This window comes from Lissotriton vulgaris, chromosome 2_1, assembly GCF_964263255.1.
Source record: "Lissotriton vulgaris chromosome 2_1, aLisVul1.2, whole genome shotgun sequence".
In the NCBI taxonomy this organism is placed as follows: domain Eukaryota; kingdom Metazoa; phylum Chordata; class Amphibia; order Caudata; family Salamandridae; genus Lissotriton; species Lissotriton vulgaris.
The window spans coordinates 35763098-35789276 of NC_141687.1; the positions used below are offsets into that span (position 1 = coordinate 35763098).

Below are 26179 nucleotides of genomic sequence, written 5' to 3' on the forward strand. Positions count from 1 at the left end.
AATGACTTCTCTCTGCCACAGGTCTCCAATTCTTCTCTGCCATGCAAGATTGGAGGAAGAATTTCGTCTTTCCTGCAAAATTGGAAAAAGATTACTATGGATCAATGGGTCCTCTAACTAGTTCAATTCGGACACACTCTGGAGTTCATAGAAACTCCGCCTCAAACTCCTCCTCGTCCAATGCTCCACAAAAATTTACATCTACTGCTTTTGGAACTCTCACTAATGCTCCAGAAAGGTGCTATAGAACAAGTCCCTCATGCTCAGCGAGGCAAGGGGTTCTATTCCTGTTTTTTCTTGATCCGAAAGAAGGAGAAAAAATGGAGACCTATATTGGACTTAAGAAACCTAAATAAGTATCTCCAAAAACAGTCATTCCGTATGGTGTCCATTAGGAAGTGCTACAACTCCTCAATGCGAACGACTTCATGGTGTCTCTAGACCTTCAAGACGCTTATTTTCACGTGCCTATCCACAGGAATCACAAGCAATACCTCAGGTTTTCGGTTGCCGACAGACACTACCAGTTTCAGGTGTTGCCCTTCGGCCTGAAATCAGCGCCACACATTTTCACAAAATGCCTGTCTCCAGTGGCTGTGTACCTCCAGCAGCAACATCACCAAGTCTTCCCATACTTGGATGACTGGCTCGTCAAGGCGCCTTTTTTTGCAGTCGTGACCAAATCCTCCAACGCCTTTCTTCAACTTTTCAACGGCTTGGGCCTCACTCTCAATCGAGACAAATCCGTCCTTCAAACTTCCCAGCGTCTCATTTTCCTAGGCACTGTCCTCGATACGGCACAGAAGAGAGCATTTCCATCGCAGGAGCGTCAATCCAAGCTGACATCCTTAGTGGCCCGCATACAAACCAGAAGATCCCTCATGGTGCGCCTTTACAAGTCCCTGCTGGGGATGATGTCTTCTTGCATCCTGTTAGTTCCACACTGCCGTCTTCACATGCACCCTCTTCAGGAAGCGCTGTCCACTCAATGGATCCAGTGTACAGGATCATTTGACGATGACATCCGGGTGACTCCTCCCATGGTGAAAGCTCTACAGTGGTGGATTCACCCGCAGAACCTTTTGCGAGGTTTGCCTTTCCTGCTTCCAGTTTCTTAGCACATCATAACAACAGATGCGTCCCTGGAAGGTTGGGGTGCGTTCCTCCAAGAACTTAGAATCAACAGACAGTGGTTCCCTTTCCGAGCGACAACTGCACATAAACCTTCTCGAGTTACAAGCAGTTTACCTGGAGCTTCGAGCATTCCTTCCTCGGATCAAAAATTCCCCAGTGCTTGTAAGGATAGACAATACCACAACAATGCATTATATAAACAAACAAGGGGGGACCTGTTCTCTGACGTTATCTCACGAATCTCAGAAAATCTGGAATTGGTTGCTTCTTCACAACAATGCCCTTCGTGCAGAATACGTCCCTGGAATGGACAATGTCCTCGTGGACTCACTGAGCAGACAGCGCTCTGTGTACCATGAGTGGGAGTTGAATCAGCAGCTTCTCAGTCACTTCTTCTCCCAATGGGGCACGCCTCACCTGGACCTTTTCGCAACCAGACACAACGCCAAATGCCAACATTACGCAAGCTGGCGTCCCCAGAAGGGGTCTCTAGAGAATGCATTTTCGATCGCATGGTTCAACGTCTTTGCGTACGCATTTCCTCCATTTCCCCTGATTCTCAGGGTTCTCCGGACGTTGAAGGCGGAACATTGGACCCTTATCTTGATAGCTCCAGCTTGGCCGCACCAGCACTGGTTTACGGAGCTTCATCTCCTATCGCTGGAACCGCCGATTCCATTGAAGCCGTTCCCTAATCTCCTCACAATGAACCAAGGACAAGTCCAGCATCCGAATCCAGCATCTCTCAAATTATCGGCTTGGCTCCTGAGTTCAGAGAATTCCAGAACTTAGACATCCCACCAGATTGCAGAGCTGTTCTAGCCCGAGCTTGGGCTACCAGTACCAACAAAGCATATTCCCTGAAATGGAAAAGACTCTGCATATGGTGCAAATCAAAGAAAGTACATCCTTTTTCTTCGACACCTGCACAGATTTTGCCTTACCTTCTACATTTGGCAAACTCAGGTCTTGCTCATGCTTCAATAAAAGTTCACCTGGCTGCCATATCTCGTTTTAGGCGTTCCTCGACTGGTGCTTCCCTCTGTGAAGTACTGGGCTTTTAAGAACCCAGTGGTGCCAGGGAACACACCCAAAGACTTCGAGTCCTTCCTGTTTCAGACTACAGAAACACAGAGTCTTCTAGGTGAAGTCAAAGATCGTATTTATTGGCTGCAACCAGTAACAGGTATCCTAGAAGTACAACACGGTGTATGTTCTCAGGAGACTGCTCAATCTTACAAAGCCAGCCTTCTCTTTTTATACAAAATATTATGCTTTAGGCAAACATTCCTTATTTTACAGTTGACCAGTCACATATTTCCACTACAAAGAAAAAGCAGAGTCATGATGACAAGCCCATATTTCAGTTTGTCCAGTCCACAATCAATTACCCGGCAAGGCTGTGTATTTCCATCAGATATCGCCGGACCCCCAATAAAAACGGGCACCTCCTCCTCATAAAGCAAGTCATAAAGAAGGAACAGGGACAGGTGTGTGTAAGATTAGGGATGGTTTGTGTGCGATGAAAGGTTTACGATATGTTGTACCTTTATATTAATCTCATTCGGCCACTGGGCGAGGAACTGACCGGACAGGTTTGGCTTCAGGCATTGGAGTCAGCTTGCCCAGGTCACAGAGGAGTCAGTAAAGGTGTACGTGTCCTACAAGCTCGTTTTTAGCCTTAGTTATTGGACCTATGTGAGGGCAATCACAAAATGGCTGCCGTTCACAAAATGGAACCCGAGGGTTCAGGTCGGAAACTCTGATTTCAGGGTGATTTCGTCACCCGAATATGACCAAAATGCTTGTGCATAGTATTCTAACCATTTGCGGTCTGTTGATACCAAAATCGTCATGATTCGACAATGTTTATGACACGGGTAAAGAATTTTCAGTACCACAGATCCTCCTTTTGCCCTTACATAGGCAATAACTTATACTCACGCTAATCTGAGTCTAAGTCTATATTCATAAAGTCATTGAGATGTTGCTGTAGCATCATCCTATTACTTAGCTCGTTTCTTGATACAGGCTTCCTTACACACGATGTAGCACAGATGCCACATATTGCAGGAGCACACTGTATACACAGACAGAACTGGAAAAGAATGGCTAAGATTATCCCAATGACTATTAGAATCTTCCATCCCCAGACGGATATCAGTTCCCAGAACCATGCCAACAATGACCAATCTCCTTTATCCACGTGAATAGATTCAGAGATCTTATGTAGTTTGGAAATGGCCTGGTAAGCTGTCGGAGCGTTATCTGGGATGAAAATACAACAACTTGATTGGATCACTTTACATACCCTACCTCGGTCTGCAAGTATGACGTCTAATGCGACCCTGTTCTGAAGAGTTATAAGGCGATCCGACTGGAGCTCAGCCGTCAAATACTAAGGGCACCAGTGGTTTCAATCACAGTAGATTCAACCACCCTTGTCAATTGCCTTATGTTCCTGCTTTTCACCATAGGCCCCCAAAAAGGCAGAAAACCCTTTACAAAGTCTCCAAATTCTTGTCCTGCAGTGTCTTCCTCGCTAATGACACCTCTAACTATCCTTGTCTTATGGTAATCTGCCGCGGCCGTGTAGGTGGGAGGCAACAGGAACGAAACAAAACTTGTGCCCTTGAAGTCAGGGGGCAACCATGTATAGGCTCTATCATGGCAGATGAAATAGGTACCCTTAGCTGCTAGAAACGAAGGGGAAGTCTGAGACGTAAAAACATAAGTTTCAGTGCAGATACTTTTCCCTAACTGAGCTCTGGGATTCTTGCCATTACCTTGCAGACATAGGTGACCCTGATGGGGTACAATCCAAATCGGGGAGGATCTCTTTGCTCGCTGGTTCTCGCTCAGAGTAACTCTATATCCTGTTACATTTCATCTATCGTAAGCTTGTAACTCATCTCTGGGAATCGTCCTATATGAGTCAATGTTTCTGCTCATATTTGTGATTCCCATTACCAATGCCTTGTTGCTCGAGTTACTTCTCGTGGAACGTGGGGGATATGGTTCGATGGCATATATGAACATCGTCTGAAACGCCCACAAAGAACCATTGTAACTAAATGGAAGGACCAAGTATGGGATACCCTTATCTGTCGTATGTGGCATAAGACCACACACCCAACAATTAGTTGTGTTCACTACTAACTGGTGTTGGTGTAGGAGCTGAACAAAAGAGTTGTTGGCAAACTCTAATCTCCTAGTGGACTCATGCTCAGGCAGAGGGTGAAAAAAATGCGAAGAAACAGTAGGAGGAGGTATGGGCTGTGTAGTGGGTGCAAATGTCACTTGAAAAGAGAATAAAACATATCCTATTAAAAACATCATTACACTAAGCAACATGAAAACACATAATATCAAAAATCGTTTCCTTGTCATTAATATACACATTCTGGCTTTAAAGTCCATATGTTTAGCAGGTCTCTCCATCTCAAAAAACTCCATCCACTCTAATTGCTGCCCGTGGCGGTAGGGTGTTCTATGCTAAGGAATGCTTCTGTCAGTCCAGGGCAACTCCCTTAGACCAACCAGAACTGTCGACCTAACGTCTTCAGCTGCACTCCAAAGACTTTTGCAACCACGACCCTAGCAGCTGAACCGGATGGCGGTTCGAAAAACAAAAATAAGAAAGTTTCTCAGATGAGAGAGCTGCACTTTCAAAAATAGAAAAAAAAAAGGATTTTTTATTTGTCCATAGTTCTCGGTCTCAGATTATAGCGGCTTTTTCCAGGTACTGTCTGGTCCTGAAACAAGAGTTCAGGCTCTGTAGTGTTCAATCGAATTGACGGTGGTACAGCTTCTTGCAAGATGTTTCGCTTTCTTGTTCAGATGTTGTTCCTTTTACACGTGCATCGCTAAAAGGCAGAAAACGAGGCACAGTCTCAGTTTCAGAGTCAGCGATCCCCTCCTGGACCCTACGGTCGAACGGAAGAGGCAGAGGGACCCTCTTACAGTGTACGCCGTGGATCCAGTGCTTTTTCCCTTCTACTCGAACAGCTGATCTTGTTGACAGAAGGACGAGGTGGGGGCCGGTCCAACGGGGCTGGTCATTCTTTGTTCGTTGGAAGTTCTTAATCAGCACATATGATCCAGGATTGATAGGATGTCCTGGAGTTTCAGAGACCTGAGGCAGGGTATCGTGAACCTGTTGGTGTAAAACACGCAATTTAGCCGTCAATTCACATAAATAATCAAGCAGTACAGGGTGTTCGATCTCGCTGAATTTTGTCGGCCTTGGCACTCCCCATATGTTAGCCAGGCGACCAAACACAATTTCATAAGGACTAAGTCCCACTCTCGAGTGCACAGTCATTCTTGTTGATAGGAGTGCTAAAGGCAGAGCGTCGGGCCATTTAAGACCAGAGCTCGCTTGGATCTTTGCCAATTTCAGTTTTAGTGTGCCATTATAGCACTCTACTAGTCCAGCTGATTGGGGGTGATTTGCAGCATGGAACTTTTGTTGAACACCTAGCCCTTCACATACTCTCTTCATCACTCGACCCACAAATTCACTCCCATTATCACTCCAGACCATTCTCGGCATTCCAAATCTAGTGAAGAATTCTTTGACAAGGGCTTTAGCTGTGGATATGGCAGTATTGTCCTTTAAGGGATATGCCTCTACCCATCTTGAAAAGGCACAAACAACAAGAAGTACGTATTTCAAATTGTTGCACCTTTCCATGTGGATGAAATCTAGCTGCAAAACCTCGAACGGATACGTAGGAGGAGCAAAATGACCAGCTGGAGTTGGGGTTCTCCTACCAGGATTGTATTTCAGACACACCATGCAATTCTTGACCACATTCTCTGCACACTTAGGAATTCCAGCATTTTGCCATACTGGAGCTAACATCTTACAAATCCCTTTCACGCTGATATGAGCCATTCCATGGGCCATTGTCACCACTACAAGCACATACTCATCGGGTAACGACCATCGCTGATGCTCTGACAATTCAACCCAACAACCATTTGCATCCAATTTACCCGTACTTTCTCTCCACACACACTCAACTCTTTCTCTGAAGCTTCGGCTTGACTTCACACTCTCTATCGCATCTTCACACATTCCAATGTCACCAACCCATCTTGCAGGTCCTGCAACATACATTCGATTCAACACATCTTTTGCTGTTTCTTTTACGATTTCATCAGCAAATGCATTTCCACGACCAACATCATCAGTAACCTTTTTGTGTGCACTGCATTTCACAATCGCAACTTGTAATGGCAAGGTCAGTGACTCAAGCAGCTCATTCACCAACTGTCCATGCTGGATCTTCGCCCCATGCGAAGTTAAAAATCCACGTTCACGCCACAAACGTCCAAAACTATGAGCCACGCCAAAAGCATATTGGCTGTCAGTATATATGGCCACTCTCATTCCTTTTGACAATACACACGCTCTTGTAAGTGCAATCAACTCCGCTGCTTGAGCTGAATTTATGTGGAATACGTGCAGTTTCAACAATCGTATGCAAAGTCGTGATAGCATATGCCGCAGTCGTATCACCATTCGGCAACTTAAAGCACGAACCATCAACCCACAAAGTACCATCACATTCAGGAAGAGGAGTGTCCCTAAGATCTATTCTCCCTTTCGTCTCTTCTTCAGTTCTCAGAAAACAGTCATGCTGTTCTTCACTATCATCATCTGTCTCAACTGAAATCGGCAACAACGTGGCTGGATTCAACGTATTGCACCTCTTTATGTGCACATGACTCGCTAACAGTGTCAACTCGTAACCTGCACTAGTTAAGTGCTGTGTCTTGGTCCTGTTTAACAAAGTGTCCACCGCATGTGGAACCATCACAATCAACATGTTATTCATCACTAATCCAGCAGACTGTTGAATAGAAACAGCTGCTGCCGCTGTGGCCCTCAAGCAACTTGGCAACGCCTTAGCTACCGGATCCAAAGTCGACGAAAAATACGCGCATGGGCGCTGTTTGTCTCCAAAAGACTGTGTCAGCACTGACAATGCACAACCTTCTTTCTCATGGACATACAGTGTAAAGGGCTTACTGTAGTCGGGGGTAGCCAACACAGGAGCCTTACACAATGCATCACGCAATTCGGAAAAACTCTTCTGACAATCTTCAGACCATGGAATGGGATTCGGTGTATCTTAACAAGTTAATGCCACCAAAGGTTTGGCCAACAGAGAAAAATTCGGTATCCATTGTCTGCAATATGATGTAATGCCCAAGAAAGCACGTACTTCTCTCTGTGTCCTTGGCACACTCAATTTCACAATTGCCTGAATTCTTTCTGGGGTCAGTTTCCTTCCCTCCTTCGATAAGAGGTGACCTAAGTAGGTCACTTCTTGTCGACAATATTGCAGTTTTTAAAGAGACACTTTGTGATGTAGATCAGACAAATGACACAACAACGACAACGTGGCTTCTTTACAAATCTCCTCAGTATCTGCAGTGACTAGTAAATCGTCGACGTACTGAATAAGGGTAGCGCCATCCGGAAAAACAATCGTATCAAGCTGTGTTTTTAAAGCCTGACTATATATTGATGGACTTTCACGGTAGCCTTGAGGAGCGCGTTTGAAGCGGAAACTTCGGCCTCCTAAACTGAAGCCAAAAATATCCCTGCTCTCCTCGGCAATCGGGATGCTGAAGAAAACATTCTTCAAGTCAATCACCGAGAACCAAGTGGCTGAAGCTGGAATCATAGTCAATAGGGCAGTGATATCAGGGACAACGGGAAACTGTGGCACAACTATTTTATTTACCTCTCTAAGATCAATCACAAACCTATAAACAGGCGGCTCGGAAGGGTCAGTACGCTTCAAAACAGGCAGAACAGGACTATTACAAATGTTACCTCTTGTCTCTTCAATTACATCTTTTTCGATCAGATCATAAATGATCGCTAGCAACGCCTTTTCACCTTCGCTAGAGATCTTGTATTGGGGAATGCGCGGCATTCTAACATTGGCTTTCAATGTCACAATATATGGCGGTATCTCCAAAAGATCCACGTCGTTAGGACCAGTAGCCCAAAGAGTATCCGGGAGAGAAGAAAATTCTGTTGGAATTGTATCCTTCGACAAATACATCGGGGAGACCACTCTCTTGCCCAGTGTAAGTTGTACTCCCGAAGGAGAACAATACAACGTCGCATATAGTCTTTTCAACAGATCCAATCCTAGAGGGTTCTCCCCACAACCTGTCGTCATAATAAGGGGTGCTTCAAATTCATAAGGTCCAACAGAAAGAGACATAGGACTAGAAATCTGCTTCCTAACCGGGGCGCCAGAAAAACCTACTGAAACATTCATTTCGCCAGACAAAGGTGCGCCAGGGAGTTTTGAGTGCGTAATAGAACTCTTTGTAGCACCAGTATCCAACAGAAAAGGCTCTGACACACCTGATGTAATCACTTCAACATAAGGTCCACTCTGATCTACTGGAACTGAAACAACTCTCTCTCTTTGTCCACGGCTGTCCTAACAATCGTTACCATTCTTTTCCTGACCTTCATTATAGTAATCGTCCGTATAGTACTGAGCGGTCCTACCAGATGAACCTCGCTGTTGATCAAAACGATTCATCGAGTTCTGTGGAGGCCAAGAAAGCACATTCTGTCCACGACCTCTACCTCTAGGCGCTTGTTGAGCACCTCTACCTCTTACACCCGAAACACCATTCGTACGCTGCAACAAAAGCGGACAACTATTCTTGCTATGACCCTCTTCTTTGCAATACGCACACTGATTAGGACCATACGGAAAACGCTGTTGAGAAGACTCGTTTCTTTGTGAGTTTCTCGAATATTGTTGAGGTTGCTGATAGTCGTGCTGACTATTACTACGGGGTGCATAAGCTTGCTGTAGAAGAACTTTAGTATTTAGTTCCTTAGTCTTTTTATCCGCTTTCTCTAACTCATCCTTGCGCCTATATTCATAGTACTGGGCAGTAGCCAAAATTTGTGCTGACGTGGAAACAGCCCAAGCACTTTCAAAATCCTTCAACTTACTGCACAGTTCAGGAAGCAAATTATGTACAAATTTGTCAACAAACAATCTCTGACCACCCTCTGTAGCCATATCCTGACCACTATGATCTACAAAAGTCTCTTCGAACCTCGTGAAAAAGTCAGACACCGTTTCGTCTTTCTTCTGCTTACATGCAGACAACTTGTCCCAATTGACATGCAGTTCGGGCATTAAAGTCTTCATATATGTAATAATGTTATCAGGAAGTTCAGTAATCAAATCCTCAGGCTTAGCACCGCCTATTTGTCTATTGTCGGCATCTCTAAGATTAACCCATGTATCACCCAATTCAACCGCATGATAGGATGACGAATCTTACTCTAAATAGGTTGTGGAACAACATTGCCAAACAACATGTCGATGTCTGCCAAATTCATAATACACAAACCCACGGTCTGAGTCAGCTCTTTATAGTACCCTGCTGGATTTTTGCGTGGATCAGGAAAGACTGCTTAATAGTTAAAACTTCAGCACTTTTCCATGGAACATGCACCCAAACACGCTGAAAATGAGCCGGTACAGCTGGCGGAATATTACCTGCACCAGCAGGCACTTCTTCTTTCCACACCGGAGGAACCTCTCTCATTGGATATTGTCCTGCCTTTCTCCCAACTGAAGAATCAGGCCCGAACAATTGTCGAGGAGGAGACTCACTCCTAAATGACTACAACATCGCGACCGCTTTCCCTACATCAGATGGACTTACAATAGTTCCTTTCGCAAATTCGGAACGTATGTTGTACAACTTATCAGGGGCTTTCCCTACTTCCTCGTCCCATTTTTCAACAAGAAAACCACACATCGTATCGAAAACGTACCGTTGCTTCGGTGCTTCCCTTTGAAGGACAACATGCATAATACCCTCAAGAGCATACTGTGTATCGTACATAATCCATTTACGCGCCATGTGTTCCAAAATCGTACGCTCATCCATATTTGGCAACTGACTATGTGACTGTCTACGCTCAGTAACAGGGAACATACCCAATTGTCCCAACAAAGGAGAAAAGAAACCAGTAACTGCCATAGTCATCCGTTGTCTAGCAGAAGGAGAAGGTGAAAGAATAAGAGAAGACGGAACAATAGCAGAAGAATTCAAAGTCGGAATGGGGGGAACATTAAGAGCAGGTGTAGGAGTAGCAGACGAAGAAGGAGGCAAAGGTGGAGGCCCCTGAGGAGGCTGCGCCAAAGGAATAGTAGCCAATGGAAAAGGAGCTGGCTGTGGAGGAATTACAGGAGGCACAACAACTGGGTGTTGTGCAACCACAGCTGGTGGTGGTGGTGCCGTAGCATTTTGTGCATAAGGGGGTGGCGAACTCAAGAGATGCAACATTAAAGGATCTTTCTCAAGATCTTTCTTTTCTTCCTGTTCCTTACGCGGCAAAACAGGGTAGCATCTATCTACCGCTAACTTCTTCACCCTAAGCATCTGTTCGCTTTCTTGCTCTTCCTCATTATCCCTAAATGCAACAGCATGTATCATTGACATACCTCGTTCTCGTTTATTTTTCTTTGCTAATTTCATTTCTCTCTGTTTGGCTTCTTTGCGCCATATGCGAAAAGAGTCAAACATTGCCGGCCGGGCTTTCTTCTTAAAAACTTTAACCTCCAGATTATCCAGAATCTCTGCGTCAAAGCTACCATATTGGGGCCATTTTAAAACACCATCTTTCCTGGTGTATCGGAACCATACTTCATTATATGCGATAGGGCCTATGCCATGCTTCACATAAAGTTCATAGGTTGGAGTTCCAATCGGAGGAACCGGACACGAGTCCTCCGATCGGGAATTCCTATTACAACCAAGACAAAACAGATTTCCAAGTCTGCTAAGACCAGGCATCTTCGCTCTCTAGTCTAGCTTCAAACTTCAAAGGATTATCGAATACGATAGTCTCGTGAATACACCAATCCTTCGGTTTTGGCACTTGCAAGTTCAAAACAAAAGCGATCCCAAGGGGATCCCCAACTAAGAACCAAACTAAGGACTGGGAGACGCTCCACTCATACTTAACTGAGGTATCGATGACGTCACCAGAAGACTCGTCTAACGTTTCGCTCTACCAATCATCAAGGGTACAAAACAAGGCGATAGTCAGGGCAGCAGTCCTTCGTAGCCGTCGGGAAGCGGGGAACCTCGCAGCAAAGACTTTCAGACCACGTCGACATACAGGGGTCGATGAAGTGGCGGCCTTCCTCCAGAATTTTCACACAAAGCTCCTCACGAACCTCTGGCTTGGACCGGTACCGCTGATACCGCCCCACATTGGGCGCCAAACTGAAGTACTGGGTTTTTAAGAACCCAGCGGTGCCAAGGAACACACCCAAAGACTTCGAGTCCTTCCTGTTTCAGACTACAGAAACACAGAGTCTTCTAGGTGAAGTCAAAGATCGTATTTATTGGCTGCAACCAGTAACAGGTATCCTAGAAGTACAACACGGTGTATGTTCTCAGGAGACTGCTCAATCTTACAAAGCCAGCCTTCTCTTTTTATACAAAATATTATGCTTTAGGCAAACATTCCTTATTTTACAGTTGACCATTCACATATTTCCACTACAAAGAAAAAGCAGAGTCATGATGACAAGCCCATATTTCAGTTTGTCCAGCCCACAATCAATTACCCGGCAAGGCTATGTATTTCCATCAGATATCGCCGGACCCCCAATAAAAACGGGCACCTCCTCCTCATAAAGCAAGTCATAAAGAAGGAACAGGGACAGGTGTGTGTAAGATTAGGAATGGTTTGTGTGCGATGAAAGGGTTACAATATGTTGTACCTTGATATTAATCTCATTCGGCCACTGGGCGAGGAACTGACCAGACAGGTTTGGCTTCAGGCAGTGGAGTCAGCTTGCCCAGGTCACAGAGGAGTCAGTAAAGGTGTACGTGTCCTTCAAGCTCGTTTTTGGCCTTAGTTATTGGACCTATGTGAGGGCAATCACAAAATGGCTGCCGTTCACAAAATGGAACCTGAGGGTTCAGGTCTGAAACTCTGATTTCAGGGTGATTTCGTCACCCGAATATGACCAAAATGCTTGTGCATAGTATTCTAACCATTTGCGGTCTGTTGATACCAAAATCGTCATGATTCGACGATGTTTATGACACGGGTACAGAATTTTCAGTACCACATCTGGTCCAGTAGACTCATAAAACAGTTTCTTAAAGGCTTGTTCAGAACGTTCCCTCCGGTGAAGACTTTGCCGCCTGCCTGGCAGCTGAACATTGTGCTTGCTCAAAAAATGAAACATCCCTTTGAGCTGAGACACAAAGCTGATATCAAATATCTTTCCCGGAAAACGGCACGTCTACTGGCGCTTACCTCAGTGAGACGAGTATGCGGACTCCAAGCCTTCTCAATTCAATAACCTTTCCTCCAATTCAAACAAGACAGAGTGATTCTAAGGACTAATCCTAAATTTATTCCAAAGGTCCCATCTGACTTTCACCTTAAAGAGCCTATAGTCCTGCGCTCTTTCTTCCCGAATCCACATTCTGCAGCAGAGAGGTCTCTTGGCCAAAGTTTGATCCTTTTCACAAAGGACAAGGATATGTTGCTAATGAGAGGCCTCTGGCCCATTACTAAGTATATATGTCTATGTGACATTACTTTATTTATGTACCGGGGACTCCCATCCTGACAACGGGGAATGATTCAGGCATGTGAATCTATGAAAGATACCAATACTGGATAACTGCAGTTACAGGTAAGTAATGCATTCCTTTCACCTCATCAATGAATAATCCCTTGTTTCCTGTGATGTAATCCGATCATTCATATCATTCAGTATTAAACTACAGATGCTACTTGCACATTTGCAGTGCAAATTGCACACAGTGCCGCACTAATGAATAACATAGTGCGTAAGAAACACAAAACAACACTTGATATCTCATATGGAATTTTTGGGTTAAATATAACGCCTGGAAGCAGATATCTGACCACCTTCTCTGCGCTAGGCTCTTCGAGGCAGTTCTGTCAATTGCCCCAGGGGCATATGAATAGCCCTGAGCCGTTTTCAGACAAAGTAACATGGCTACTACAAAGGTTTGATGACCAGGCATTGTCCTATGTTGATGGCACATATCTGACCGATGATGACCTGTTGGAAAACTTGACAAGAGTAGAATTCTGGGGTTTGCTCCATGGGCTACAAATTTAATTTTAGGAAATGAAAAAATGCCCATCTCAATGTGCTTTTTCAGGGATATGAGTTGTAAAGTGAAGGCAAAAGCCTTGCGACACACGTCTTGGAGAAGTGTGAGCTACTTCAACCTCCAGCTACATTGAAAAGGCTACAATCCATAATGGGATTCATACATTTTGGCAGAACATACATATAGATTACGCAGAACAGGTTAAACCGTTCTATGACTCATTATGTCCCGACCTTTCCAGTACACATTGAACTAAGGAACACAGAAATATCTTACGTTCTGTAGAAGCTGGCATGATAGCTTCAAAACACTTACACACATGTTTAAACATAACAAACCTGGTGATCCGTGTCATTGCGGGGCATTGGGGTACACCAATGTCGAGCTCAATAAAGGTGACGCTGTACCAATGGTATATAAATCGCATTTATACACCAATGCTGAACTGCGTTTAGCACCTACATAAAAACTACTGACAGCAGTACAGACTGCTGTGGTAAGAGAGGGAGCCCTACCTCAGTATTGTCATGACCCTTGTGCTAACCTAAGAGGCAGTCACCAGAGCATGCATTCCAAACATTGAAGCATTGCATCCACGATGGATACAATGAGTTAACTCACTCACCACAACAGATGTAGATTAAGATTTGACTCTACACTACAAACACAAACCTTTTCTGCAGTACGAACACGAATATCCTCTTCCTAAAGAAATAACTCTAGAACGCTATGATTACATCATATATACTGATGGTTCTATCCAGCCTGCCATAGGGACCAGGCATCAATACTCTGCAGCAAGCGCAATGGGGAATTCTATCCTGAGAAAACCAACCTGGTGACTGCACGGCACACTTGCCTGAACTAACACACCGCTGCAGTGCCAATCTTATCCCCCACTGCTGTAATACCACTTTTTCTCCTACACTTACCTAGTACCAGTCTTCATCCCACACTGCTGCAGTGCCAGGCTTCATCCCACAATCCTGCAATGTCAGTCTTCATCCCACGTTGCTGCAGTGCCAGTTTTCATCCCACACTGCTGCAGTTCAAGTCTTCATCCCACACTGCTTCAGTGCCAGTTTTCATCCCACACTGCAGCAGTTCCAGTCTTCATCACACACTGCTGCAGTGCCAGGCTTCATCCCACAATGCTGCAGTGCCAGTTTTCATCCCACACTGCTGCAGTTCAAGTCTTCATCCCACACTGCTGCAGTGCCAGTTTTCATGCCACACTGCAGCAGTTCCAGTCTTCATCCCACACTGCTGCAGTGCCAGGTTTCATCCCACAATGCTGCAATGTCAGTCTTCATCCCAAACTGCTGCAGTTCCAGTCCATCCTACACTGCTGCAGTCTCAGTCTTCTTCCCACAATGCTGCAGTGCTAGTCTTCATCCACACTGCAGTTTGGTTTGCGTCTCCATGTACTCATCCCGCAGCGCTGCCTCCTGTGATCAATGTTCAGCCACACCCCTGCAGTGTTTCTGTCTTGAGAGTACTCACATTTCTTCATTCTTTTTTTAGTTAGCCACACTTCTGTTGGGGGCATTGTAGCACACTCATTCCACACTGCTACAGCTTTAAACAGTGTTCACTCACACTGCTGTGGTATGAAGACCACTGGAGAGTACTCAACCCACACTGCATGAGGGATCCTCCCATACCACTGCAGTGTTCAAGACACAGTCCTTTAGGGTCAATCAATCAATCAATCATTACATTTGTAAAGCGCGCTACATACCCGTGAGGGGGGGCTGCTACTGATCGAAGAGCCAGGTCTTGAATTAATGCCACGCTACAGCATGCTACAAATTTGTTGGGTTCCTTTGTTGCTACAGTGTTGCAGGATTCCTTTGTTGTCCCAATGTTGCAGGATTCCTTTATTGCTACATGTCGCAGGATTGTTTTTTGATACAGTTTTACAGGATTACTTTGTCGCTACATGTCGCAGGATTGTTTTTTGCTACAGTTTTGCAGGATTCCTTTGTTGCTACAATGTTGCAGGGTTCCTCCAGCTGTTCTGTGCAAAGTGTCTTTCTGTATCTCTATGGTTGTAGGTGTTCAAAAACTTTCTTTCTTCTTTTGGCGGTAGCCTGAGAACATCTTGATGGCAGACTCCATCAGTGAGCAGATACGTATCTGCGACTTTGGCAACGCACAAAAAATCACAGTGGGAGAGGCGCAGTATGTCCAGTATGGGACCCCTGAGTTTGTGGCTCCAGAAATTGTGAACCAGCTGCCCGTTTCTACAGTCACTGATGTCTGGTAATGTGCTTAGATTGACATGTTTGTTCACACCAGTAAGACTGATGGGGTCAGCAAAGTGCCACGGAAGAGGCTGTGAACGGGAGGGTTGAAGATAATCATTTTGGGCCTGATTTAAAGTTTGGTGTGTGAGTTACTGCGTCACACACGCAACAGGTATCCCGTCCGCCAAATTACAAGTGCATTACAATCTTATACCCCGGTTGTCAAACTCAAAGTCAGGCCCTTTGTCACAGTGATGGGGTCAGAATTCCTAAGGTCAAGGGTGACAGGTCATTTGGAAGGATGAACAAGGGATTCGAATGAGTCATAGTGGGAGGGACTCGTAAGGGTGGCTCATGGGTCCCCATGGTTGGGTTCCAGCAGCGCTGAATTTAGTGAGCGCTTCTGCGATGGGTAGATCATGATGGGTTCTCCATCTTTAGAGTGCTCCATGTATTGATCGAGGAGCGCTTGTTAGTAGATAATTCCATGCTTGTGAATAGAGGTTGCATATGGGGTTTGGCATGTGAGGTAGTGGAGAGAAAGTTGATACCAGAGTTTAGTCTTATTACTAATAACTTGAGGTTATTGTTTATTCGTGTTATACGTGCTCCCTAACCTTTCCTCTTTCTTTCTCTTACCTTTTGTCATTGTACAGGCCAGTGGGAGTCATTGCATACTTATGGTAAGGGTGCTCTCTGTACTTTCCTATTAACGTAGGTTGATAGCGCAGAGAAGAACCCCCTTAGGTATCATCAGATGCGCAGGCGTTGATATGATGTTCTCTCCTCACTGATTTGTTAATATTTGAAGGTCTGATCTCCAGCAGATGCCCAGATGTTTCTCCAGCCTTACAGCAGAAACCATAAATAGAGAATATCATTGAACTAATGAACTACACACAGTTCAGTGAACTCCACAACTCCACCCGTGTCCTTGTAATGGTAACCCTAGGGCCTATAGAGTTTCAGTATTGCAGGGGGTACAAGATTCACATGCCAGCTTCCTTAGCATGCTGTTAGAGCAAGGACTTTCCTAGACCTACATTACATATCTTTCCTGACGGACTTGTCCTCAGCCATCCCCTAAGCATACATATTGAGGATGTTTGAATAACTTCCTAGCCTAGACCCAATACCACCCCAACTCTATTTGGGTAAAGTGACAGCAAAGATTAATGCCAAGCGTGCATCTTCCCTGGTTCGCCTGTGAAAATCCTAGGTTCAGCTAGATAAAGGTTGGCTACCAGACCTATGTTCTGTGTCATGGCTGGTTCCCAAGTCCTTTCCATCAATGGTTAGAGCAGGATGAAGGACTGTTACCAGGCCAGTAGTTTGTGCTTTCCCTGGCTTCCGTATCCTGGCATGTCAATGTTTACTGTTAGACGAAAATGCCTACCGGTCCTGCAGACTGTTCCTTCTCTGTGGCATCTTATCTCACCTGGTTCACTTGCTCCAGTCCTAACCAGGAAAAGCAATATGAAGAGATTTACTAGGACAGTGATTCGTGTGTTCCCCAGTCCCCTTGTCCTGAGCTTTCAGTCGGTAAAGCTGGATTAAGGATTGTTGCCATGTCTGCGGCACATGCCTTCGCTGTTCCTTTGTCTCAGCCATCAGTGGGTACAAGTAGATTAAAGATGATTGCTAGGCCTGTGGCCCTTGTTTTTTCTGGTTCTTTTGTGTCACCCAAAAATGGGTGGAGCTAGGATGGTTACCAGGCATTCGGGCCATGCCTTCGCTATTGCCCATGTCTCGCCCTGTTCCCTTGTCCAGTACTAAACATCTACAGCTAGGTGAAGCTTGGTTACAGGTCTGTGGCCTATATGTTCACTAGTTTCTTAGTCCCAGTCCTCAACTGGTAAGGCTAGATGAAGAGATATTCCCCAAACCTTGCACTAGATTAATCCTTGGTGTCCCCAACCCTCTCAGCCTTCTGTGGATAAAGCAGAGAAATTACCCAGGCCTTGCACTTAGGTCTTCCATGATGTCCCCATTCCTCTCAGCCTTCTCTGTCTCTAGTCCCTGCTCCCCTATAGTTTTTGGATAAAGCAGAAATATTGCTTAGACTTTGCGTCAGTGTAGCCCTTGTGTCCCCTACTACTCATGCTTGTGTGGATAAAGAAAATATATTCCCCATACCTTGCACTCACCCAATGCTTAGATGTCCCCATCCCTCTCACTCTTCTGTGGGTGAAGCAGAGATATTTGTCACTCCTTTCACACATGTATTCTTTGGATAAAGCTGAGATATTTGCCACAACTTTAATCCGTGTCTTCTGTGATGCCCCTGTCCCGCTCAGTAATTTGTGGATCAAGCTGATATATTACCCTTGCCTCGCACCATTAAATTCCTTGATGTCCCTGTCCCTCTCATCCTTATCTGGGTGAAGCAGAGATATCCTCCTGGTCTTGCACCTTGGGTAAAGCATAAATATTCCTCATGCCTTGCACCCTCGTAATCTGTGATGTCCCTGAATCTATCAGCATTTCTTTGTTAAAGCTCATATGCTACTTGGACTTTGCACTCATTTTCCCCTTGATGTTCCATTGTCTTTCAGCCTGTTAGGGGGGCAGGACGAATGGGTTAAGAGTTCTGGGTCCTTTGTCATTGATAGGTCATTTTTCCCACCACAGACCTACATTGATCATGTAACTCTTCTCTCTTTAGCTTGACTGGCATCTCTCCCTTCGTTGGCGAGAATGACAAGGTCACCCTGTTAAACATCCGTAACTACACTGTGGCTTTCGAGGAGAAGATGTTTGCTGACCTGACCAGAGAAGCCAAAGGATTTGTCATCAAAGTTTTGGTCAACGATAAGCTGTAAGTGTGGTTGCTATAGGGACTGGGCAGCCGAAGTGAACAGTCACATGACTATGGCAGCAGACCTGAGTGGTCACATGGCAGGATCATCGGATATCAGTGGTCACATGGCTGGATCACCGAATGTGAGTGGCCACATGGCTCAGGCAGAGGCGAATGTGAGTGAGCACATGGCAGGAGCATCATATGTCAGTGGTCACATGGCTGGGGCCGCGGCGGATGTTAGTGGGCACATGGCTGGAGCACCGGATGTGAGTGGTCACATGACTGGAGCACCAGATGCGAGTGGTCATATGGCTGGAGCACCAGATGTGAGTTGCCACATGGCTGTAGCAGTGGCGGATGTGAGTGGTCACATGGCTGGGGCAGCAGCAGATGTGAAAGTCACATGAATGGGGCAGCGGATGTCAATGAGCACATGACTGGGGCAGAGGATTCACTGTTCATAATGGTGGGGCAGCAGAGTCCCAGGTTACATCTTTGTGGCAGTGAATGTCACTGGTCACTTTGCTGGGAAAGCAGATGCCACTGGTCACATGGCTGGATCAACGGCAAATATGAGTAGTCTAATGGTTCGGGGAGCCAATGTCATTGGTCACATGGCTGGGGCAGGGGTGAATGTGAGTGGTTCCATGACTGGGGTAGCGACAGGTATGAGTGGTCACTTAAATTGGGCAGCGGCAGCTGTCACGTGACTGGGGCAATGGATGTCACTGGTCATGTGACCAGGAGAGATGTGATAGAGTTAATTAGTCAGGTTCTGACTAAGAGCTACTAACGTTTTGGAGGCACTGGCATTTCAGGGGAACCATTAGCTTTTCTGTAGGTCAGTTGACTACAAACCTCAGAGTGAACATGCCCATGCTCGGCAATGGCGTAATGAAAGTTGAAGGAGCCCCCCTGCAAGGTACATGGAGGGCTCCCGCTCTGGATTGAAACCAGAGCTCTCAGGCCTGGGTACTGTCCTGAGGGGGGCCCCTGCATCTCAGGGCCCCCCGCGCTGCATGGGCCTGTGTTACCCCACTGATGCTTGGTGTGGCATTTGTCCAAGTAAAATTGTGCACTCACCTGACCAGAGGTGGACTGTTCTTTTTGGAACTCAGAATGTCTGTCAGTTAGTAAGTCACACACCTGACTGTCCCTCCTTACAGGCCCAATCCTACTTCCCTCCAGAGCAACTGCCTTCCAAGCCCAGAAACCCATACTTTTTATATAAGCCATTTTACTTAGCAACAGACCATAGATGCAGACATAAGAGGTATTGGCGAATAACCTTAGGAAAATCCACGGATTTCAGAAATCCACTTATTTCAAGGATGTTGCATTACTGAAAGGAGAGAAAGTGTTCTGGATACCACTGTTGCTAAAACCTCAGTACAGAAACACAAGCAAAGTCAAAGAATGAAATATGACATATAGACTTCAATTTGTGTCCTTTCCTTCAACAAAAATAAGACTTTCCTTTCTAATAGATTCTTCTACCTGCAGATTCCTCACCTTTAAATATCACAGGTGCTAGCCTGGATCAGGGAAATTCGAGCATAGCTCTCCAGTACCTTGTAGGAGACACTGGGTGCAACTTGATGCCAGAAGTGGAAATACCAGGATGTCCCTCAATCAATCAATCAATCAGGGTCTTGTATAACGTGGCTACTCACCCGTAAATGTCTCAAAGTGCTGGGGGAGGGGGACTGCTGGTCGGACTGGGTGCAGGATCTTTCAGAGAGCCAGGTCTTGAGGTCCTTCCTGAATTGGATCAGCGACATGGATTGCCTGAGGTGCAGGGGCAGGGTGTTCCAGGTCTTGGCAGAGAGGTAGGAGAACAACCTCCCTCCTTTTCTGGCCTGGTGGATATTGGGGACAGAGGCGAGGGTGAATTGGGAGGATCGGAGTTGTCTGGTGGGCACGCAGAATGTGAGCTGGTTGTTCAAGAATGCTGGTCCTTCATTGTGCAGGGCTTTGTAGGCGTGAGTGAGGAGCTTGAAAGTGACTCTCTTGTTGACTGGGAGCCAGTGGAGTTGTTGGAGGTTTTACATGAAGCGGCTGCAGCGGTGGATGTCGAGGACCAGTCTGGCTGCGGTGTTTTGGATGTTCTTTCCTTTCTTGAGCTGCTTCTGGGTGACGCCTATGTAGAGTGTGTTACTGTAGTCAAGTCTACTGCTGATGAGTGCGTGGGTGACCGTCTTTCTGGATTCTGTGGAGATCCATCTGAGAATCTTTCGAAGCAGGCAGGGCGTGTGGAAGGAGGCTGAGGAAACTGTGTTGATTTTGCAGTTCATAGTGAGTGATGAGCACAGTATGATGCCAAGGTTGCGTGCGTGGTCTGTCAGGGTGAGAGGAGATCCCAGAGTGGCTGGCCACCAGAAGTTGTCCAAGGCTGAAGGGGTGGGTCCCAGGATCAGTACTTCGGTCTTGTCCGAGTTGAGCATGAGGCAGCTGTCTTTCATCCTGGTAGCAACAGCCTTCATTCCACTGTGGAAGTTGGTTCTGGCGGTTGTGGGGTCATTGGTGAGGGAGTAAATCAACTGGGTGTCGTCAGCACAGGAGATGATATTAAGCCTGTGGCTTCTGACGATGGATGTGAGGGGGACCAGGTAGACCTTGAAGAGGGTGTGGATGAGGGATGAACCCTGGGATACTCCACAGCTGTTTTCCATGGGTATTGAGAGAAACGGCGGTAGTCTGACTCGCTGGGTCCGGCAAGTGAGGAAAGAGTGGATCCAGTCCAAAGCCTTGTCGCGGATGCCGGCGTTGTGGAGGCTTGTTATTAGGGTGCGTGGGAGGTGGTGTTGAAGGCAGCCAAGAGATCTAGTAGGATGAGGGCTGCGCTCTCACCCCATTGAGGAGGGCGCACATGTCAGTGGCAGCAAGGAGTGTAGTTTCTGTGCTGTAGTTGCTTCAGAAACTGGATTGAGAGGTGTCCAGGACGTGGTTCACTTTGATGAACTCGGAGAGTTGAGCTTTGGTGGCCTTCTTTATGGCCTTGGCTGGGAAGGGGAAGAGTGAGAACGGTCCGAAGTCCTTTAGGTGAGTCGGGTCTGAGGATGGCTTCTTCAGCAGGGGGTTGATGCCGGAGTTGTTGTGCAGATAATGAAAAAATGGCTCATGAAGCATTTTGGTGCAGCTTAGGGAATATGTCACAACCTAAAAAGTGAGAGTTCAAACCCTACTGTGGGTGTGATAGACATGTCCATCACAGGCCTACTCAATGACTACTTCTAGTGTCTCAGTTCAAAACATATCATCTTGTGACATCTACCTTTGGATGCATTCTAAAGCCATCAGAGAGCATGATGCCAAAGAATGATTAGTTGGTTCGATGAAGGTCGAGGACAAGGGCCAGGTCCAAATCACCATCACACTCACCCCGTCTCCCAAGTCTCTTAAAGGAGAAAAAGAGGTGCCATACAAATAATAATAAGCATACTTCATCTGAAAGAGACATGTTAGTGATAGATTCCTTACCTTAGAGTATCCCCAGGCGTCAGACTGGATCCGGAAATCTTTGCGTAGCAATACCCTTGCGCGTTGGTAGGCGTCGTCCGCGGATCCGCGTCCGTCGTCGGTGTCGTTAGCGCCGGAATGGCGTTGTCGGAGTACTTAGACGCCGCCCATGCGTGCTGACGTCAGTTCCTCTTTTTTCCGCGCCAGCTAGCGCAGATCCGGAGAAGCTCTACCCCTAGTCATTTTTTGACTAAACTTTATGATCTTTTTGATCATTTCTTTCTTCAAGCCTTCGACTCTATCGGTGCTGGTAGGGAGGCCCGGGTTCAAACCCTGTTCGAAGTGCGACTGACTGATGTCCGTTACGGACCCCCACCGCCGGTGCCTGAAGTGTTTAGGCCTCGACCATGACGACCGCACCTGCTCCGACTGCCGGGCCCTGATGTCTAAAGCTAGGCGGGAGCGGTCCCGCAAGCGACTCGAGCTCCGGCAGTCGGGCCCGCGCCGTTCCAGGTCCCGGTCCCGGTCCCATGGGAGGTCGAGGGACCGGTCGCGGGGTCGGAGTCATCGCAGCTCCGGGAGTGGACATCAGTCGTCAGGATCCAAGTCCTCAGGTAAGAGGCATGAGAGGTCGGAGAGACGTCATTGTTCATCTGACACACCCCAACGCTCGCACGATGCGGCCGGGGGATCGGGCGACACCGCCCATGTGGCTTCCAGGGAGTCGCAAGCGTCGCCACCTGCCCCACACCTTCGGGTCCCTGGGCACGGCGCGACGCCGGAGGAGATCGAGCGGTACCTCATGGCCATGAGGTCCCTCCCTCCTCAGTCGGGTTCCACAGCGCCTCCGGGCCCAACGGTCCCGGCTGGAGGCCCTAGCGGGTCGGGCGCTTCGGCCCGATGCCGTCAGGTGCTTCGGCCCTGACGCCGCCGGCGACTTCGGTTCTGGTGCCGCAGGACCTCACCGGATCAGCTTCCGGATCCGGGTCGTCGCCGGTCGACCTCACGACCTCACGACCTCACCGGCGCCGGCCCCACGGGTGTCGCCCCCGGCGCCCGCTGTGGACGCTGTCCCCAATGTTCCCTTCGGTCCGACTCTGGTGCCGGAACGGCGCCGCTGGACGCCTCTTCCGACGGCCTTTGGAGATTTTTATTTCCACAAGGAGGCCCCGTCTGTTAATCCTGTTTTACAGGAAACGGGTGACGAGGGAGATTGGGAGGGGTCTGAGGACCCTCTGGCACTGGAGTGCCAGTCTCAACAGGACTGGACATATGAGCTTGGGGAGGCCAGTGGTATTGGCACTACGCCAGACACTGGATTTGTCTCCCCTCCGACCGTGGCTTCGGAGGAGGGGTCTACTTACAGTGTAGTGTTGACAAGGGCGGCCAAGGCCTTAAACCTTGAGGTCCCCGTCGCGGCCGTGAGGACTAACCTCCTCGCTGAGGTCCTCAAACCGCAGACAAGCTCCAGCGAGCCTCTGCTGCCATTCAATAAGGCCTTATGTGACGTTCTTGTGGGCACTTGGTACAAGCCCGCCACAGGTCCGCCTGTGCATAGGAACTTGGCCAGACGCTACCGCCCGGCCCTGGGCGACCCTTGCTTTTTGTCCACCCATCCACCCAGAGTCTGGTTATCCAGGCCTCCACTTCCCAGACCGCATTCCCGTCGGCTTCGCCCGATCGGGAATCCAAGAGATATGAGCAGTTCGGGAAGAAGGTGTTCTCGTCCCTAAGCTTAGGGCTGCTGTCTGTCAATACCGCCTGTCTCTTGGGCCGCTACACCCACACACTGTGTGACGCGGTCGGGGACGTGCGGCCACAATGTCCGGAGGAGGTCCGGGCTAAACTCGCCCAAACCCTTGTGGAGGGCTGAGATGCAGCGCGATATCCAGCCCACACCATCCGGTGTGGGCTGGATACCACTGACTCACTGGGCAGGGCGATGGCAACGACGGTGGCGGTTCGACGTCACGCCTGGTTGAGGTCCGCCAACTTTTCGGCCGATGTCCAGACCACACTTCTGGACATGCAGTTTGATGGCCGTCGCCTCTTTGGCGACAATGCAGACCATGCGCTTGAGCGTTTTAAGGACTCCAAAGCTACGGCCAAGTCCTTGGGCCTCTCGGCCACACGCCAGCAATCGGGTGCCTTTCGCTCCTTTCGTGACCAGGACAGGGGCGCCCCTACACGTGCTGCCAGCCACGCACCGCAGAATGTTCAACAGCGCGGTGGCGGCCGTGGAAACCCCCGTGGCGGCGGTCGGGGACAACGGCGAGGCCAGTCCACACCTCCCTCCACAGCACCCGCCTCAAAACCTTCCTAGTCCGAGTTTTCAGGCCCATGTGACGCCTGTGGGAGGCAGGGTTCGCCATCACCTCTCCCACTGGCGCACTGTCACGTCGGACAGGTGGGTGTTGCAAATCGCTCGAAGGGGCTACTCCCTCCCCTTCGAGGCGACCCCTCCAACCATGCCACCGCAACTCAACTGCGTGTCGGGGGAACACTTGCAACTTCTGCAAGAGGAAGTCACGGCCCTCTTGGTCAAGGGGGCCATCGAGCGCGTTCCTGGGCCAGAAGTAGGGTGTGGTTGTTACTTCCACCACTTTCTGGTTCCCAAGAAGGGCAAAGGGGGCCTACGCCCTATCTTGGACCTGCGGAACGTCAACGGCTTCCTCCGGAAGGAGAAGTTCAAGATGCTGACTTTGACTCTCTTAGCTGCCCTAGACCCTGGAGACTGGCTGGTAGCGTTGAACTTGCAGGACGCCTATTTTCACATCCCCGTCCTGCCGGCCCACCGGCGTTACCTGCGGTTCACGGTAGGCCACGAGCACTTTCAGTTTACCGTGCTCCCCTTCGGCCTTACCAGCGCCCCACGGGTGTTCACGAAAGTGATGGCGGTGGTTGCAGCTCATCTGCGCATGTTAGGGGTTTCAGTCTTCCCCTACCTCGACGACTGGTTGTTGAAGGCGGGCTCGCCCCAGACAGTCGCCAGCCACCTCCAGACTACGGCCGACCTCCTGCACTTGCTGGGGTTCTCCATCAACGTGCCGAAGTCGCACCTGTGTCCGTCTCAGAAGCTCCTCTTCATCGGAGCGATTATCGACTCGGCGCAGTTTCGGGTTTACCCACCCGAGCAGCGGGTTCGGGATATACAGGCTCTGATTCCAATCTTTCAGCCTTTATCCCGAGTCTCGGTCAGGTTGACGCTGCGGCTTCTGTGGCTGATGACCTCCTACATCCTTCTGGTGCATCACGCCCAGTGGCGGATGCGGGCTCTGCAGTGGGACCTGAAGTTTCAGTGGGCACAGCATCAGGGCAACTTGTCCGATCATGTCTTGATCTCGGAGGGCACTGCCAGACAACTGCAGTGGTGGCTCAGGGACCGCGATTGGGTCAGTGGCAGATCCCTCTCCCCTCCCCACCCGGAGCACGTGGTTGTGACGGACGCGTCCCTCCAGGGCTGGGGAGGCCACATGGGAGAGGCGGAGATCAGAGGCCTCTGGTCTCCGGCGGAGTCCCGGCTCCATATCAACCTTTTGGAGCTGCGGGCGATTCATCTAGTACTGAAGGCATTCCTCCCCTCTGTCCGGGGGAGTGTAGTGCAGGCGTTCACGGACAACACCATCGCCATGTGGTACTGCAACAAACAGGGCGGGGTGGGGTCGTGGACCCAATGCCAGGAGGCTCTGTGCCTCTGGCAGTGGCTGGAACATCAGGGCGTGACCCTGGTGGTTCAACACCTGGCAGGCTCTCTGAATGCCAGGGCGGACAAACTTAGCTGTCGGTGCATGATGGATCACGAATGGCGTCTGAACTCGGACGTGGCTCAAGGCCTCTTTCAGCAATGGGGAGAGCCTTGGTTAGATCTATTCGCCACAGAAGATAACGCGCAATGTCATCAGTTCTGCGTGTTGGAATTTCCAAGGCGGCACTCGCTCGGAGACGCTTTTCGTCGCGGGTGGAGTTGCGGTCTATTGTACGCCTTTCCGCCTATACCACTTCTGCCCAGAGTGCTGAAGAAGATCAGGCGCGACCGGGCCCAGGTTATCCTTGTGGCTCCGGACTGGGCACGAAGATTCTGGTCTCCCGAGCTACTCAGCATGTCAGTCGATCCCCCGATTCGTCTACCTCTTCGGGAGGACCTTCTGTCGCAGCAGCAGGGGACGGTTCTGCACCGAACCTGTCCAGCCTCCACCTACAAGCTTGGAGATTAAGCAGCGGCTGTTGAGGCCATTTGACTTGCCTCCCGAAGTCTGTGATATCAATCTGGCAGCCAGGCGTCCCTCCACAAAGTCGGTATACGCCTGCAGGTGGAACAGATTTGTGGCATGGTGCACAGCAAAGG

At 48.4% G+C, this 26179-nt stretch overlaps 1 protein-coding gene across 3 annotated transcripts in view; it reads left to right on the plus strand.

The window, feature by feature from the left end:
- SPEG (striated muscle enriched protein kinase) overlaps positions 1 to 26179 on the plus strand; it is a 1422155-nt gene that overhangs the window by 1007576 nt on the left and 388400 nt on the right. For all 3 annotated transcript variants that reach the window (XM_086954403.1, XM_086954404.1, XM_086954405.1), the window contains 3 exons: positions 15416 to 15588; positions 16229 to 16255; positions 18238 to 18390. In XM_086954403.1, the coding sequence (XP_086810529.1) occupies positions 15416 to 15588; positions 16229 to 16255; positions 18238 to 18390 (353 nt within the window). The remainder of the gene's footprint in view (positions 1 to 15415; positions 15589 to 16228; positions 16256 to 18237; positions 18391 to 26179) is intronic.